Genomic DNA, 13,272 nt, shown 5'->3' on the forward strand with positions numbered 1-13,272 from the left:
TCGCCCCCCACCCCAGGTGGAGGTGGGGAAGGGGAGGGGGCACTGGGATAAAAGCGCCTACTCTGGCCCTGCTTGGAGTCACATCGGTTTCCAGGCCGTGGGCTCCTCAGTGTCACAACTATGCAAATATACTGTGCCCGGTGGCCCTTCAGAACCCGCAAAGGTCAGGGGAGCAAGGCTAGGTGCAGGGTGGGTTATGGCTAGGGCTGGGCCCGAGCGGGAGCGCGCCGGCCTTCCCTTCGTCCATCCCTGCCCTCCTCCCCTCTCACCTCCTTCCTTTCTGTCACCGCACCTAAGACCAGGGACACCTCCAGACTCCGGTCTCAGAGGGGTTGGGAGGGTCCGAGGGTGGCTGACCCCGCCCGCGACCCCGGGCCCCTGGACTCGTTCTCAGGGCAGGCTGCAGGGGAGGGGCTCAGCAGCCAGGAGCATGGGGATATCACTCTGCCTCCCTCGGCCTCCAGCCGCGCCGGTCTCCCGCGGCACCCGTGGCCGCCTTTCTGCCCTATACCCTGCCCTGGCCCCCAACTTCTGGGGCACTTGCAGCGCCCAGGCCCGATGTGCGGACCGGCCTGGGAAGGGCAGCTTTCTCAGGTGCCGGGCCGACCTTCCGCCCTGTCGGGCCGGGGGCGGGGCCGGGCCGGGGGCGGGGCCGATCTGGGGGCGGGGCCGGGCCTGGCTGGGCCGGGCGCGCGGAGCTCGGAGCTGTCAGAGCCACAGAGGCGCGGCGGGGACGCAGCTCGCCACAGCCGGCCTCCGACGTCTTCGCGCTCCGAGGTCCCCGCGCGCGCACGTCTGCGCTCTCCGACTTCTCAGCGGTCCGAGGTCCCGGCTTTCCGAAGTCCTCGAGCCCTGAGGTCCCCGGCCCACGATGCAGCTGAGGTGAACCGGCTGCGCCCGACGCTGCGGGCGTGGGGGAAGGAGAGGAGCCGCGGCGGTCGGAAGCGGGGTGGCAGGGCGGGAGGGGACGGAGAGCGCCCTGGGGGCAGCTGCCCGGAAGCACGTGTCCCCTGCTCTGGTCGGCTGCGACGCGGGGCTCGCGGTCTGTCTGGAGGGAAGTGCGGCACAGAACGCGGGCGGCAGAGCGTGGGGATGGCGGAGGCGGTGACCCGCCCTCGGGGCCGGGGACGGCCCGGGACCAGCGAACCCGGAGCCGCAGCGCGGGGGCGGATCGGGGGCGGGGTCCCTGCGGGAGGGAAGGGAGAGCGACGCTGGAAGGGAGCGGACGCGCACCGCGCTCCGGGCACAGTCTCACCCTTCCCTGCCACAGGCTGATTTCCCAGAAGGTAGAGGGAGGAATGTGACTGACCAAGCTGCCAGGGTCAGGGTCAGGGTCAGGGGTAGGCCGTCTGCTGACAGGCCCCTCCCCACGTGGAATTCTCTGCTGGAGGAGGGGCAGCCTGAGGGGGATGGCAGCTCTATGCCTGCTTTTTGCCAAAATACCCCTTCGGTGCAGGTGGTAGCAGCCGCCTCAGCGCCCTCACCCCCACTCCAAGTGTCCCACCCACACAGCCCAAAATCTGCCCGCCCCAGGTCGCCCTGCCTAGTCCACCCCTCTTAGAAGTGTCTGTAGTTATGATCAGCCCCTCAAGAGAGAAAAAATAAAGTTCAGGAATGTCCTACCTGGCGGCTTCCCACACCCTGGCCAGGCGACCCTGCCTGTGCTGGGCCTGGGGACAGCTTCATGGAGGGCCCAAGAAGCTGCTGGGTGGGCGGCACGGTGGGGGAGGGGCAAACTAGTCTCCCTGCAAAAGCCCAGAACATGTGCCTTCCCCTTCAAGAGCCTCCCCCCAGGCAAACAGAGTGGGATTCAGAACCCCCAGTGGGCACCATGGGAGGGAAATGGGGCCACAAAGGGGTCTCCCCAGCTTTGTAGCGGGGAGGGTTGGCTCTGGTGGGGAGTGGCAGGGAGGCTGTCAGAGGTCACCATAGCTACCCCACAAGCAAGAATGGCCCCAGCTGGGAGAGCAGAAAGGGAAGATGGGCCCACCTGCTGGCAGCAAGAGTCCCTGGTGGCCCTGGGTCCATGTGTGATACTGCCTGGCCTGAGGCACACCTCTGTGCAGTCTCAGATGACAGCTGTCCTTGGCCCTGCTGGGTCCATGTGTGATACTGCCTGGCCTGAGGCACACCTCTGTGCAGTCTCAGATGACAGCTGTCCTTGGCCCTGCTCCAAGTCTCCCACCTCCTGGGGTGTTGGTCCATGGATGCTTTCAGAGCTGTGTGCGAACTGCCCCAGGACTCTGTAGAGCAAAGATGAGGGGCCTCGCCCAGAGGAGGTGACCAGAGGCCTGTAGGAGGAGGTGGGCAGTGTCCTGGTGGGAGTAGCCTGCCAGGTTTGGCCCCCACCCTGGCTGTCCTGAAGCACTCCCCACTGTGGACAGGCTAGGTGTCCACCAGCATTTTCATTTTATTTTATTTTATTTTATTTTATTTATTTATTTATTTATTTTTTAGAGACAGAGTCTTACTTTATTGCCCTTTGTATGATGTCACAGCTCAAAGCAACCTCCAACTCCTGGGCTCAGGTGATTCCCTTGCCTCAGCCTCCTGAGCTGCTGGGTCTACAGGCGCCCACCACAACGCCCAGCTATTTTTTTGTTGCAGTTTGGCCAGGGCTGGGTTTGAACCCACCACCCTCGGCATATGGGATCAGCGCCCTACCCACTGAGCCACAGGCGCCACTCCTTTATTTATTTATTTATTTATTTATTTATTTTATTATTATTTTTTTTTTTTGAGGCAGAGTCTCACTATGTCACCCTCAGTAGAGTGCTATGGCATCACAGCTCACAGCAACCTCAAACTCCTGGGCTCAAGCGATTCTCTTGCCTCAGCCTCCCAAGTAGCTGGGACTACAGGCGACTGCTACAACGCCCAGCTATTTTGTTGTTGTTGTTGCAGTTGTCACCGTTGATTTCAGCTGGCCGGGGCCAAGCTCGAAACTGCTCGAACCTGCCAGCCTCTGTGTATGTGGCCAGCACCCTATCCACTGAGCCACAGGCACTACCTCCGCCAGCATTTTAAATACAACTCCTGCTCTGCTCAGCTGCAAGCTTTTTTCCTGATTTCAGACAGTTTCTTGGCCTCCATCCCCACGGAGGCTGGGCCAGTTTCATGGCTTTGCTGCCACCCTTTATCGTCACACTCTCATTGTTTCAGAGGATTTTGTTACTTTGGGGGCCAGCTCCTGTCCCTGAATTCTGTGGCACATTAGGTTTAGGGAAAGGGAAGGTGGGGCAGGCCAGCTCCAGGTGGTATATTCACATTTCTGTGCTGGGTGTGACCCACCTCCTGCTTCTGTGTGGAAGATGCAGGTAACTCACCTGTGGCCCTGTCTCACCTGCCTTTCTGGTTGTTTCTTCTAGCCCCGGACTGCTCCTCCTGCTGCTCAGCTACCTGCAAGTGGGTAAGTTCAGGGGGGGGTTGCCCAGCTCCTCCAGTCGCCGGCTGTGGGGCACAGAGTGGCCTCACCACAGTGCCCCAAGGCCAGGTGGATGTGCAGGATTGAAGACAAGAAAGGGAAATGATTTTCCAGGCTCTGTAGTTGGTGGGGAGCTCCCATGGGGAGCGTGTGATCCTCTGAGCTAGGGGCTTCCTGGTTCTCCTGGTCCCTCTGCCCTGTGGAGCCGGAAAGATACCTTACCTAGCTTTCCAGCCCAGGAGCTCTGGGGCAGTGACACAGACACTTTGTTTCCAGGCATTTAAGCGGTTGACAAATGGTAAAAACACCCTGTGTGTGTTACATGACCTTTTCTGATATATGTGAGTAGCGCTGTTAATATTCTTGTTGAGAAACTGTTTTCCTTAAAATGTCTGAGTTTTTAAAGTAGGATTGCACTCCTATGTGTATTGATTGACAAATTTCTCTTCTGCTTACGTGAGTCAGAGTTGGTGTTTCAACCTAACTAACAGCCAAGACTCCAGAACCCCATCTGTTAGATCACTTTCTGGGTGAGGTGTCAGTCATGGAAAATAAATTTTGTACTTTTTGGATAGTTGCAGATATTCCAGAAGACGAAGTCCAAGCAATGGTGGGCAGCGACGTTGAGCTTGGCTGCGCTGTCCCAGAAGGAAGCAGTTTTGATCTAAGTGAACTTTTTGTTTACTGGCAAATCAGTGAGTCAGACACCGTGGTGATGTACCACATTCCAGGGAACAGCTCCACAGGCCATGTGGACACTCACTACAGGAACCGGGCCCAACTGTCGCCGGATAGGATGAAGCGAGGCGACTTCTCCCTGCATCTGTTCAACATCACCCCGCAAGATGAACAGAAGTTTCACTGCCTGGTGTTCTGGAAGTTTAACAAGGTTTTGGAAGCTGTGGTCACGCTGCATGTGGCAGGTAAGTCAGAGTGGAGAAAACTGATTCCATCGCAGCCACGTCCCGGGAAAAGCAGCCAACCTCCCTCCCAGCATGTTCACTTGTTTCCTCCTGTAAGGAAACTCTGAACCTCCAGCATAGCCCCCACCTAGCTGTGGGAACCTGAACGGTTGACACATCTTTCAGCTTGTAAAGAAGTTCTCAGTGCCCTGGGGTCCCTGGTTTCACAGGATTTCCCAACGTGCTCATCACCTGAACTCTCCAACTCAACTCAAACTAGACATTTTTTTTTTTTTTGAGACAAAGTCTCACTGTGTCACCCTCACTAGAGTGCTGTGGCATCAGTCTAGTTCACAGCAATCTCAGACTCCTGGGTTCAAGCAATTCCCTTGCCTCAGCCTCCTGAGGAGCTGGGACTACAGGCATGCACTACTACACCCAGCTAATTTTTCTGTTTTGGGTAGAGATAGGGTCTCACTCTTGCTTAGGCTGGTCTCAAACTTGTGAGCCAGGCGATGCACCTGCTTTAGCTTCCCGAAGTGCTGGGGTCACAGGCATGAACCACCTTGCCTAGCACCAAATTATTATATATATAAAATTTTTTATTAAATCATAGCTGTATACATTAATGCAATCATGGTGTGCAATGTGCTCAAATGATATATATATATATTTTTTTAATTTAGTGCTTTAAAGTTAGGAGGGAGTACTGTAAAGTACTAAATGAGATCAGAATTTAAGAAAAAATTAAAAGGCAATCAGGGAGCTCAGGACAGTTCAGTGGGGAGATGAGCCGCCTCCACTGCAGATGAATTGTTACTGTGTCACCAGTGACAACTGCCAGATCCCAGTGAGGCGGCTGGAGCACTGACCTCTGGGTGTGGGTGCCCGTGGGAACCAGGCACTGTGCACCAGGCAGGCTCAGTAGCTCTTGGCTTTGGGGCCAGCTGGGAGATGACCCTGGGGCACAGCCTGCTGCTCAGACCACAGCCCTGGGCCTGCCCCTCCCACCAGGGTCAAGTAAACACCAGGCCACCTCCCTTCTGTGCTGCCCTTGGCAAGGCGTACCTCTCAGAACCTGGTGTTCCTCACCCCACCCATCTTCCTCCCCTGCAGCCAACTACAGCATGCCCGTGGTCAGCACGCCCAGCAGCCCCTCCCAGCATGAACTCACCTTCACGTGCACATCTACCAACGGCTACCCGAGACCCAATGTGTACTGGATCAATAAGACGGACAATACCCTGCTGGACGAGGCCCTGCAGAACAGCACCGTCTCCTTGAACCCGAAGGGCTTGTATGATGTGGTTAGTGTGCTGAGGATCGGGTGGAGCCCCAGTGTGAACGTTGGCTGCTGCATAGAGAATGTGCTTCTGCACCAGAACCTGACTGTCAGCAGCCAGCCAGGTGAGTCTGGGTTGCATGCTAACCCAACCCAAGGTGGTAGGGCCAGTGATGGCTCAGAAGGGACTCCCAGCAGAACACAGTCCCTCCAACGTGACCCAGCAACATCATCAGAAAGGGTTGAAAGGGAGAGGAGGTGAGAGCCAGCTCATGATCAGCACCCCAGCATGGCATCATGTGCACCCGTGTCTTACCTCTGTGCCCTGAGAAGGATGCCAAGCCAGGTGACTGATGGGCCTATTCCACTGCCCCCCCCCCAGGCTAGAAAGCAGAAGCACTAGAGCTACAGGGAACGTTTCCCTGGGCAGGCAGGACTTTGAAGGGGCCTGGGACTGGTGGGAGCTCGGCGGGTACCAGAGAGGAGGGAGGCCCAGGGAAGGTGACTAGACACCTTGGTGGGCCAGGAACAAAGCTGCTCAGAGGGCCATGGAGGCTGGGCAGGTGGGGAGGGCCTCTTCCTGGTGAGGTGGCAGTGGGGACAGAAGACAAGGAAGGAGGCCCTGGATCCTCAGGAGGGAGATGGCTGATGTGAGAGCAACAGCTGGTGGATTTCCACCTGCACAGGTGCCCGTCTGCAGGGATGCCCACCTGCGTGGATGCCTGGCTGTGTGGATGTTCACCTGCACAGCCCTCCCCTGCTTTCCTCGTGCTCACACATGTTTAAATCCTCCCAGACCCACAAGACATGTTGTGAAGCATCATGGGAACCCCCAAGCCTGGGCACAGTACAGGTGTGAGGTTCACTGTGGAGTCTGCTCTGTTGGGCCTATTTTACAGATGATGGCTGAGGCTCTGAAAGGCTGGGCTTAGGCCAGCGGCCTCAGGATGGAAATCCATGCCAGGCAGCACCTACCAAGCTCTCTGAGACCCCAAACAAGGGGACCCATGGGTGTGGCTGCTAGCCTGGGTGTCACCGTGGAGTATGCTGGTGATGACCCCTTCACAGAGGCTATGGGCTCTCCCTGTCCACGTCTCTGTCATGTGTACAGATGAGAGGCAGGAGACACAGGAGGGGCCTTAGCAGGACCCCTGCCTAACCCACAGGGCTAGAGTAGGCAGGACACTCCCTGTTCAGGAGTATTAGGAATGCCAGATGGCTCCAGCCTTCTGAGCTCACATGGCAGCCTGCACAGTGGACACCTGTGAAGCCCACCCTAACTGCCAGGACCTCCACAGGGCCAGACACCCTCTTCCTGAAATTACGGTACAGCCCTTGCCCCTCAGTGTTTGGTCTCTGAGCCTGCATTGACCAGGACAAGGGTTGCCCCCAGATGTAGCCTCTGAAACTGCCTTTCAGCCAGGATCCTCCCTGGCAGAGCATAGGAAGGTTCTTCCAGGGCTGTAGCCTCAACCCCGGCTGCTCAGTGAGTATGTGGGCAGCCTCCAGGCTTGGCAGCCAGCATTGGGACAGTGTTGAAAAGCTACCAGATGACCCAAGGCACATTCAAGGTGGAGCCACTGGCCGGAGCCTTTCTCTAGGTTGTTTGGAGACCTAGTTGGTGCCTATAACAAACCCCTCAGGGAGTGGTGGTGTCTAAGAGAACTGTGCTCCAAGGGACAAAGCTCGAGCATCACAGGTGGGAGGCAGGTGACGTAGCTGCTATGGAAAACAGTGGTGGCTCCTCCAAAAGTTCTACATATGCAGCTCGGTGCCAGCAGCTCAAGCTGCTAAGGTGCCAGCGGCTCAAGCAGCTAAGGCACCAGCCCCATACACCTGAGCTGGCGGGTTCGAATCCAGCCCAGGCCTACCAAACAACTACGGCTACAACCAAAAAAAAAAAAAAAATAGCCAGGTGTTGTGGCGGGCACCTGTAGTCCCAGCTACTTTGCAGGCAGAGACAGGAGAATCACTTGAGCCCAGGAGTTAGAGGTTGCTGTGAGCTGTGATGCCACGGCACTCTACCCAGGGCAACAGCTTGAGGCTCTGTCTCAAAACAAAAAACAAAAGTTCCGCATGTGACCCAGCAGTTCTACTCCTGGGGACACATCCAGAGGATTTAAAACAGGGACTCAAACAAATACATGGTGTGTGGGGTGGCACCCATGGCTCATTGAGTAGGGCGCCAGCCCCATATACCGGAGGTGGTGGGTTCAAACCCGGCCCCAGCCAGAAACTGCAAAAAAAAAACAAAAAACAAAAACACCCAAATACCTGGTGTGAGTGTTCACAGCAGCTGATAGGTGGGGACAGCCCAAATGGCCCTAGGCAGGAGGCGTGGCCCGTACATGCCTTGGGACATTGTGGATGTGATTCAGCCCCAGAAGGCTACGAAGATTGCCCTGACATGCTAGGGCAGAGATGGACCCAGAGGACACTGCGCTGCGTGCCAGCATCGGTCACAGGCATGAGATAGTGCGTGAGTCCACTCACACGAAGTGTCCAGAAGGCCGGTCCACAGAGGCAGGAGGCAGCTCAAAGGTGTCCAGGGCTGGGGACAGAAGAAGAGTGGGGAGTGATGGCACTGGTCACAAGGTTCCTCTCAGGGTGATGGCAAGTTCTGGAATTAGGAAATGGTCACAGTTGCATCCCCTTTGAATGTGCTAAAAGACACTGAATTATCCACTGTAAAATGGTTAAGTTTCATGTTACATGAATCTTTTTAAAAAATCCAGGAAGAACCTGTGCTTCCCGCCACGCCCATTGCATGGGGCCTCAGCTGAGGGTGGCCTGCCCTCCCCAGGTAGGATGGGGGCCTTCCCTGCAAGGGAAAACTCTGCTTTGGAGAAAAATGCTCCCTTGCAGTACTCTTCTCTTAAGCATGAAAAGAAAGATCCTTTTCCTCCAAGACCCTTTAAGTTTTAGGTTCCTTTCCTCTTTCTTCTAGAAACTTTGATTGGAACCCGAGGCAAGATCACAGAGAACCATAGCAGTGCCAACAGCTATGCTGCCATCAGCATATTGGCCGTGGTGGCTGTGGTTGTGGCTGTGGTTACAGGCTGGGCATGCAGAAGCAGGTGTCCGCGCAGACGCTACACAGGTGAGGAAGGGCGAGTTGTGGATATTCAACACTGGTGTTGTTGGTGTGAGCATTTTCCCTTTTTAGCTTCTCTAACTGATGTTGATTTCATGTGGAACTTAAGTTTTTTGTTTGTTTTGGCCAGGGCTGGGTTTGAACCCGCCACCTCTGTCATATGGGGCCCGCGCCCTACCCCTTGAGCCACAGGTGCCGCCCTGGAACTTAAGTTTTGATGGGTGGTAGAGGGAAGTGGATTTCAAGCCCGGCCTCTCTTGGGGACTATTTCCTGGAATAGCCAAGCGAGGCAGGCCAGCCAGGTCAGGTCCAGACTCCCAGGTTCATGTGGGAGTGATGGATTCTGGATTTAGAGGTCAGGGTAAAGTTCAATTCTGTGGAAGCCAACTAAGGCTGCCTTGAATCACTGACAGGGTCTGGCTGTGACTCTGTAACCCTATGGACAGATCCAGGATCTGTATTCTAACCATGGGCAATGTAGCAGCACAACTTACGACAGAGGGTGGGAGAGCCCTGAAAGTGGCCACAGCAGCAGTCCAGGAGACATGGTGGGACTATCCTTGGACACCCCAGGAGGGCAGGGGGCAGCTGTGAAATGGAATCTAGTGGCTCCTAGACCGGTACCAGCTCAGAGCTGAGCTGCCCTGGGGTTCCCAGTGTAGGGACTAATACCAGTTACCCTAAAAACACCTGCCATGTCCACAGCTCCACTGCCCATCCGGCCAGTCTGCAGAAGGGCCTGTACTAGGACTCTGGCCCCTCACGGAACATTTTTTTCAGTAACAAGGTAGCCTGGGGAGCCCTCCCCTGGGAGTCTCAAGCAGACACCTAAGCAAAGGGTTTCGGGTGCTGTCAAGAGCATGGGACCATCAGGGTCTTTAGAGACGTTCCCCTGTCCCCACCTTGAACCTTTCGGTTTGTCCCACAGGTGCCCAGGCTGCAAGGCCAGAACCGGAGCTCACTGGTAAGTCTGTCTCTCGGACACGCTGCCATGTCAGGTGGCTCACTAGCTACTGGTGGAGGAGATGTAGGCCCTTGTCCCAATTTGGGAAAACATCCACACGGTATCCCTGGGGATGGCATCTGCCGGAGACAGGCTGCCCAGGCCATGCCAGCCACTTCAGCCATCTTCCGGAGGGCCAGGGCCACTGGTCCCTACCAGAGGCCCATGAACCATGCTGTGTGTGGATAGCCATCTTCACAGTTTTTATTTATTTATTTATGTATTTGAGACAGAGTCTCACTCTGTCCCCCTCAGTAGAGTGTCATGGTGTCATAGCTCACAGCAACCTCAAACTTCCGGGCTCAGGTGATTCTCTTGCCTCAGTCCCTCAAGTAGCTGGGACTTATAGGCACCTGCCACAATGCCCAGCTATTTTTAAAGATGGTGTCTCTCTCGCTCAGACTGATCTTGAACTCCTGACAAGCTGTCCGCCTACCTTGGCCTCCCAGAGTGCTAGGGTTACAGGTGTGAACCACTGCTCCCAGCCTTTCTTCAGAGTTGTTAAACACTTTGCCTTCTCCCCAAGTCCTGGGAAAATTGATCTCTTTGCCTCCAAGTGAAAAGGAAGTATTTCATGTTCTCTCTCTTCACTGTCTTCCCAGACCACGTTTGACAGGACTCACTGCCCAGCATGTGGACAGGGCTTCTTTGAGGTGCCAGCAGGGGGTACCCAGTGGCAGCTTAAGATGGACTTGGTCCTGAACTCCTGGCTTCAAGCCTCAGCCCCCCAGAATGCATGGATTACAAGTGTGAGCCACCATGCTGGACTTTGGAAATGGACTTGGACAGGCCTGGTGGCAGAGTAGGTGAAAAGCCATTACCTGTATGTGAACCAAAGGCAAGAGCCTCCCAGCCTGTAGGGGAGACCATGGCTGGACCTCAGGGAGAATGTGCCAGCTCTACTTCAACCGTAGTCCCATGGTGAGGCCCTTTCCAAAACATCAGCAGTGCCTGCGAGCCCATGGTATCTACCTTTGTTGCCCAGCAGTGATGGAAAGGGCTTGGGGACGGTCTCCGAAGGCCCCAGAGCAAGTGTGATTCAGCCCCAGACTGGCTGTAGGATGCATGCCTTCCAGTGGGGTGCAGGGCTCTGAGCTGAAGGAAGTGTGTCATGTTTAAGGAGAAGAGTGGGTGCCCACTGTGGGCACCACTTCAGGGGCCTCTGGACGTTTGCGGGGGCGCCACAGCTGTTCAAGGCCTGTGCGCTCTGACACAAAATCAGAACAGAAATGAGGGTCCAGAGGGCCGGCCGTGGGTCCCAACACTTGTCACAAGAAATTGCTTTCCTACAAAAAAGCTTTCCCACCATGGACTTTTAAATGAATATGATGAGGGACCCACCCAACTTTTAACACAAGCATTCGAAGAGGGCTGCTGCTTACGACAGAGTGGGAGTTGTCAGCACTGGTCACTGGTGGGCATCTGGAGCCAGGAAGCGCAGGAGCTACCCGGGCAGGAATTGGGTGCCCTCTCCACAGTGACTGTGAAGTGACTCTAGGGGGACCTGCTTGGCAGAGTCTGCCTCCTGCCTGAGGCCCTCAGCAGACCTTCAATGTCCCCCTAAAGACCTCACAGACAGGATGGTGACAACCCAACAGAGACTGAGTCTGGCTCCAGCTTTTCCTTCTCGAGGGGAATGGAAGCTGCAGCTCGGCTACCCAGAGATCGCGGAAGCTTCCAGCCCTCGCAGCAGGGCCTGAGCGAGACCCTGATGGTCCCTCCCAGCACGGAGTCTGAAGGCTGTGCCGGACCTGGGCTCTTGGGGAGGCCATGGTCATGCTCTCTGGCTCTGTGCCCTGGTCACCACCTCCCTGCTGGTCCTTACAGGCCCTCCCTAACCTCTCTCTTTCTCCGGGGACCCCACCACCACATTTGCATTGGTGAGATTTCCCTATAACTCTTTAATCCTTTCAGCCCAAAATATTGCCATTTGCCTTTTATTCTGTGTTGTGAACAATCTGGATTCCAGTGTTTTGACGGCCATCTCTTTGCAAGAGAATGCAAAGTGCAGACAATGCCTGGGTCTGGCGGGGCTTCCTGGCACAACCAGCTCAGCTGTGTGTGGTCTGGACAATAACCGGTCCCACATTCTTTCTGCTCTTCTGGGGACCCTGTCTTATACTGATGGTTCTCACTCAGGGTCATTCTGTCCCCCAGGAGACATGGGGCAAGGTCTGGAGACATTTGGGGCTGTCACACTTGGGGGTGTCATTGGGCTCTTGTGAGTAGAAGCCCTCTGCTACTGAGCACCCTGCCTGCACAGGATGTCCTGCCATCTTGGTCCCCACCCAAAGGTCCACCGTAGCCACAGGCCCCACAGCACAGGGGCTCAGGCTCATTTGGTAGCAGGTGAGCTGTCTGGGGTGCCCGGCCCCCCACTGTCTGTGTGTGGCACAGAAGGAACTCGTGGTGATGGCGCAGGCCCAGGTGATGTGCCAGGAGAGTGGGTTCATAGTGCTCAGGAGGCCCTAGCCCCACCACCCTCTGCCCTCAGGAGTTTCCATCAGCCAGGCGTGAGGATGACACAGCTCCTGCATGTGGCAGTACGCAGTTCTGCATTTCTGTCCAGCCTCACTCCCCTGTCCCCACTCTCTCCAGCCCTAAGTTTCTGTCCAGCCTCACTCCCCCTGTCCCCGCTCTCCCCAGCCCTAAGTTTCTGTCCAGCTTCACTCCCCCTGTCCCCGCTCTCCCCAGCCCTAAGTTTCTGTCCAGTCTCACTCCCCCTGTCCCCGCTCTCCCCAGCCCTAAGTTTCTGTCCAGCCTCACTCCCCTGTCCCCGCTCTCCCCAGCCCTAAGTTTCTGTCCAGCCTCACTCCCCCTGTCCCCGCTCTCCCCAGCCCTAAGTTTCTGTCCAGCCTCACTCCCCCTGTTCCCGCTCTCCCCAGCCCTAAGGTTTCTGTCCAGCCTCACTCCCCCTGTCCCCGCTCTCCCCAGCCCTAAGTTTCTGTCCAGCCTCACTCCCCTGTCCCCGCTCTCCCCAGCCCTAAGTTTCTGTCCAGCCTCACTCCCCCTGTCCCCGCTCTCCCCAGCCCTAAGTTTCTGTCCAGCCTCACTCCCCCTGTCCCCGCTCTCCCCAGCCCTAAGGTTTCTGTCCAGCCTCACTCCCCCTGTCCCCGCTCTCCCCAGCCCTAAGTTTCTGTCCAGCCTCACTCCCCTGTCCCCGCTCTCCCCAGCCCTAAGTTTCTGTCCAGCCTCACTCCCCTGTCCCCGCTCTCCCCAGCCCTAAGTTTCTGTCCAGCCTCACTCCCCTGTCCCCCGCTCTCCCCAGCCCTAAGTTTCTGTCCAGCCTCACTCCCCTGTCCCCGCTCTCCCCAGCCCTAAGTTTCTGTCCAGCCTCACTCCCCTGTCCCCGCTCTCCCCAGCCCTAAGTTTCTGTCCAGCCTCACTCCCCTGTCCCCGCTCTCCCCAGCCCTAAGTTTCTGTCCAGCCTCACTCCCCTGTCCCCGCTCTCCCCAGCCCTAAGGTTTCTGCCCTGCCTCACTCCCCTGCCCTCCTCTCCCCAGCCCTGTATTTCCTGTCCTGCCTCACTCCTGTCCCCCCATCCCCAGCCCTAAGGTTTCTGTCCAG

At 56.6% G+C, this 13,272-nt stretch overlaps 1 protein-coding gene across 2 annotated transcripts; it reads left to right on the forward strand.

Moving 5' to 3' along the window:
• Positions 1–70: 70 nt before the first annotated feature.
• ICOSLG (inducible T cell costimulator ligand) lies at positions 71–12,125 on the forward strand. Of its 2 annotated transcripts, none has more exons than XM_053565529.1 (7): positions 71–163; positions 3,369–3,409; positions 4,000–4,347; positions 5,443–5,733; positions 8,556–8,708; positions 9,631–9,666; positions 10,308–12,125. In XM_053565529.1, the coding sequence occupies exons 3-7, from the start codon at positions 4,032–4,034 to the stop codon at positions 10,316–10,318; spliced, it is 807 nt and encodes a 268-aa protein (XP_053421504.1). In that variant the 5' UTR covers positions 71–163; positions 3,369–3,409; positions 4,000–4,031; the 3' UTR covers positions 10,319–12,125. The 2 variants fall into 2 exon arrangements, with proteins under 2 accessions (XP_053421504.1, XP_053421505.1); XM_053565530.1 differs by lacking the exon at positions 71–163 and adding an exon at positions 718–882.
• Positions 12,126–13,272: the final 1,147 nt, after the last annotated feature.

Source organism: Nycticebus coucang, chromosome 16 (genome assembly GCF_027406575.1).
Source record: "Nycticebus coucang isolate mNycCou1 chromosome 16, mNycCou1.pri, whole genome shotgun sequence".
Lineage (NCBI taxonomy): Eukaryota > Metazoa > Chordata > Mammalia > Primates > Lorisidae > Nycticebus > Nycticebus coucang.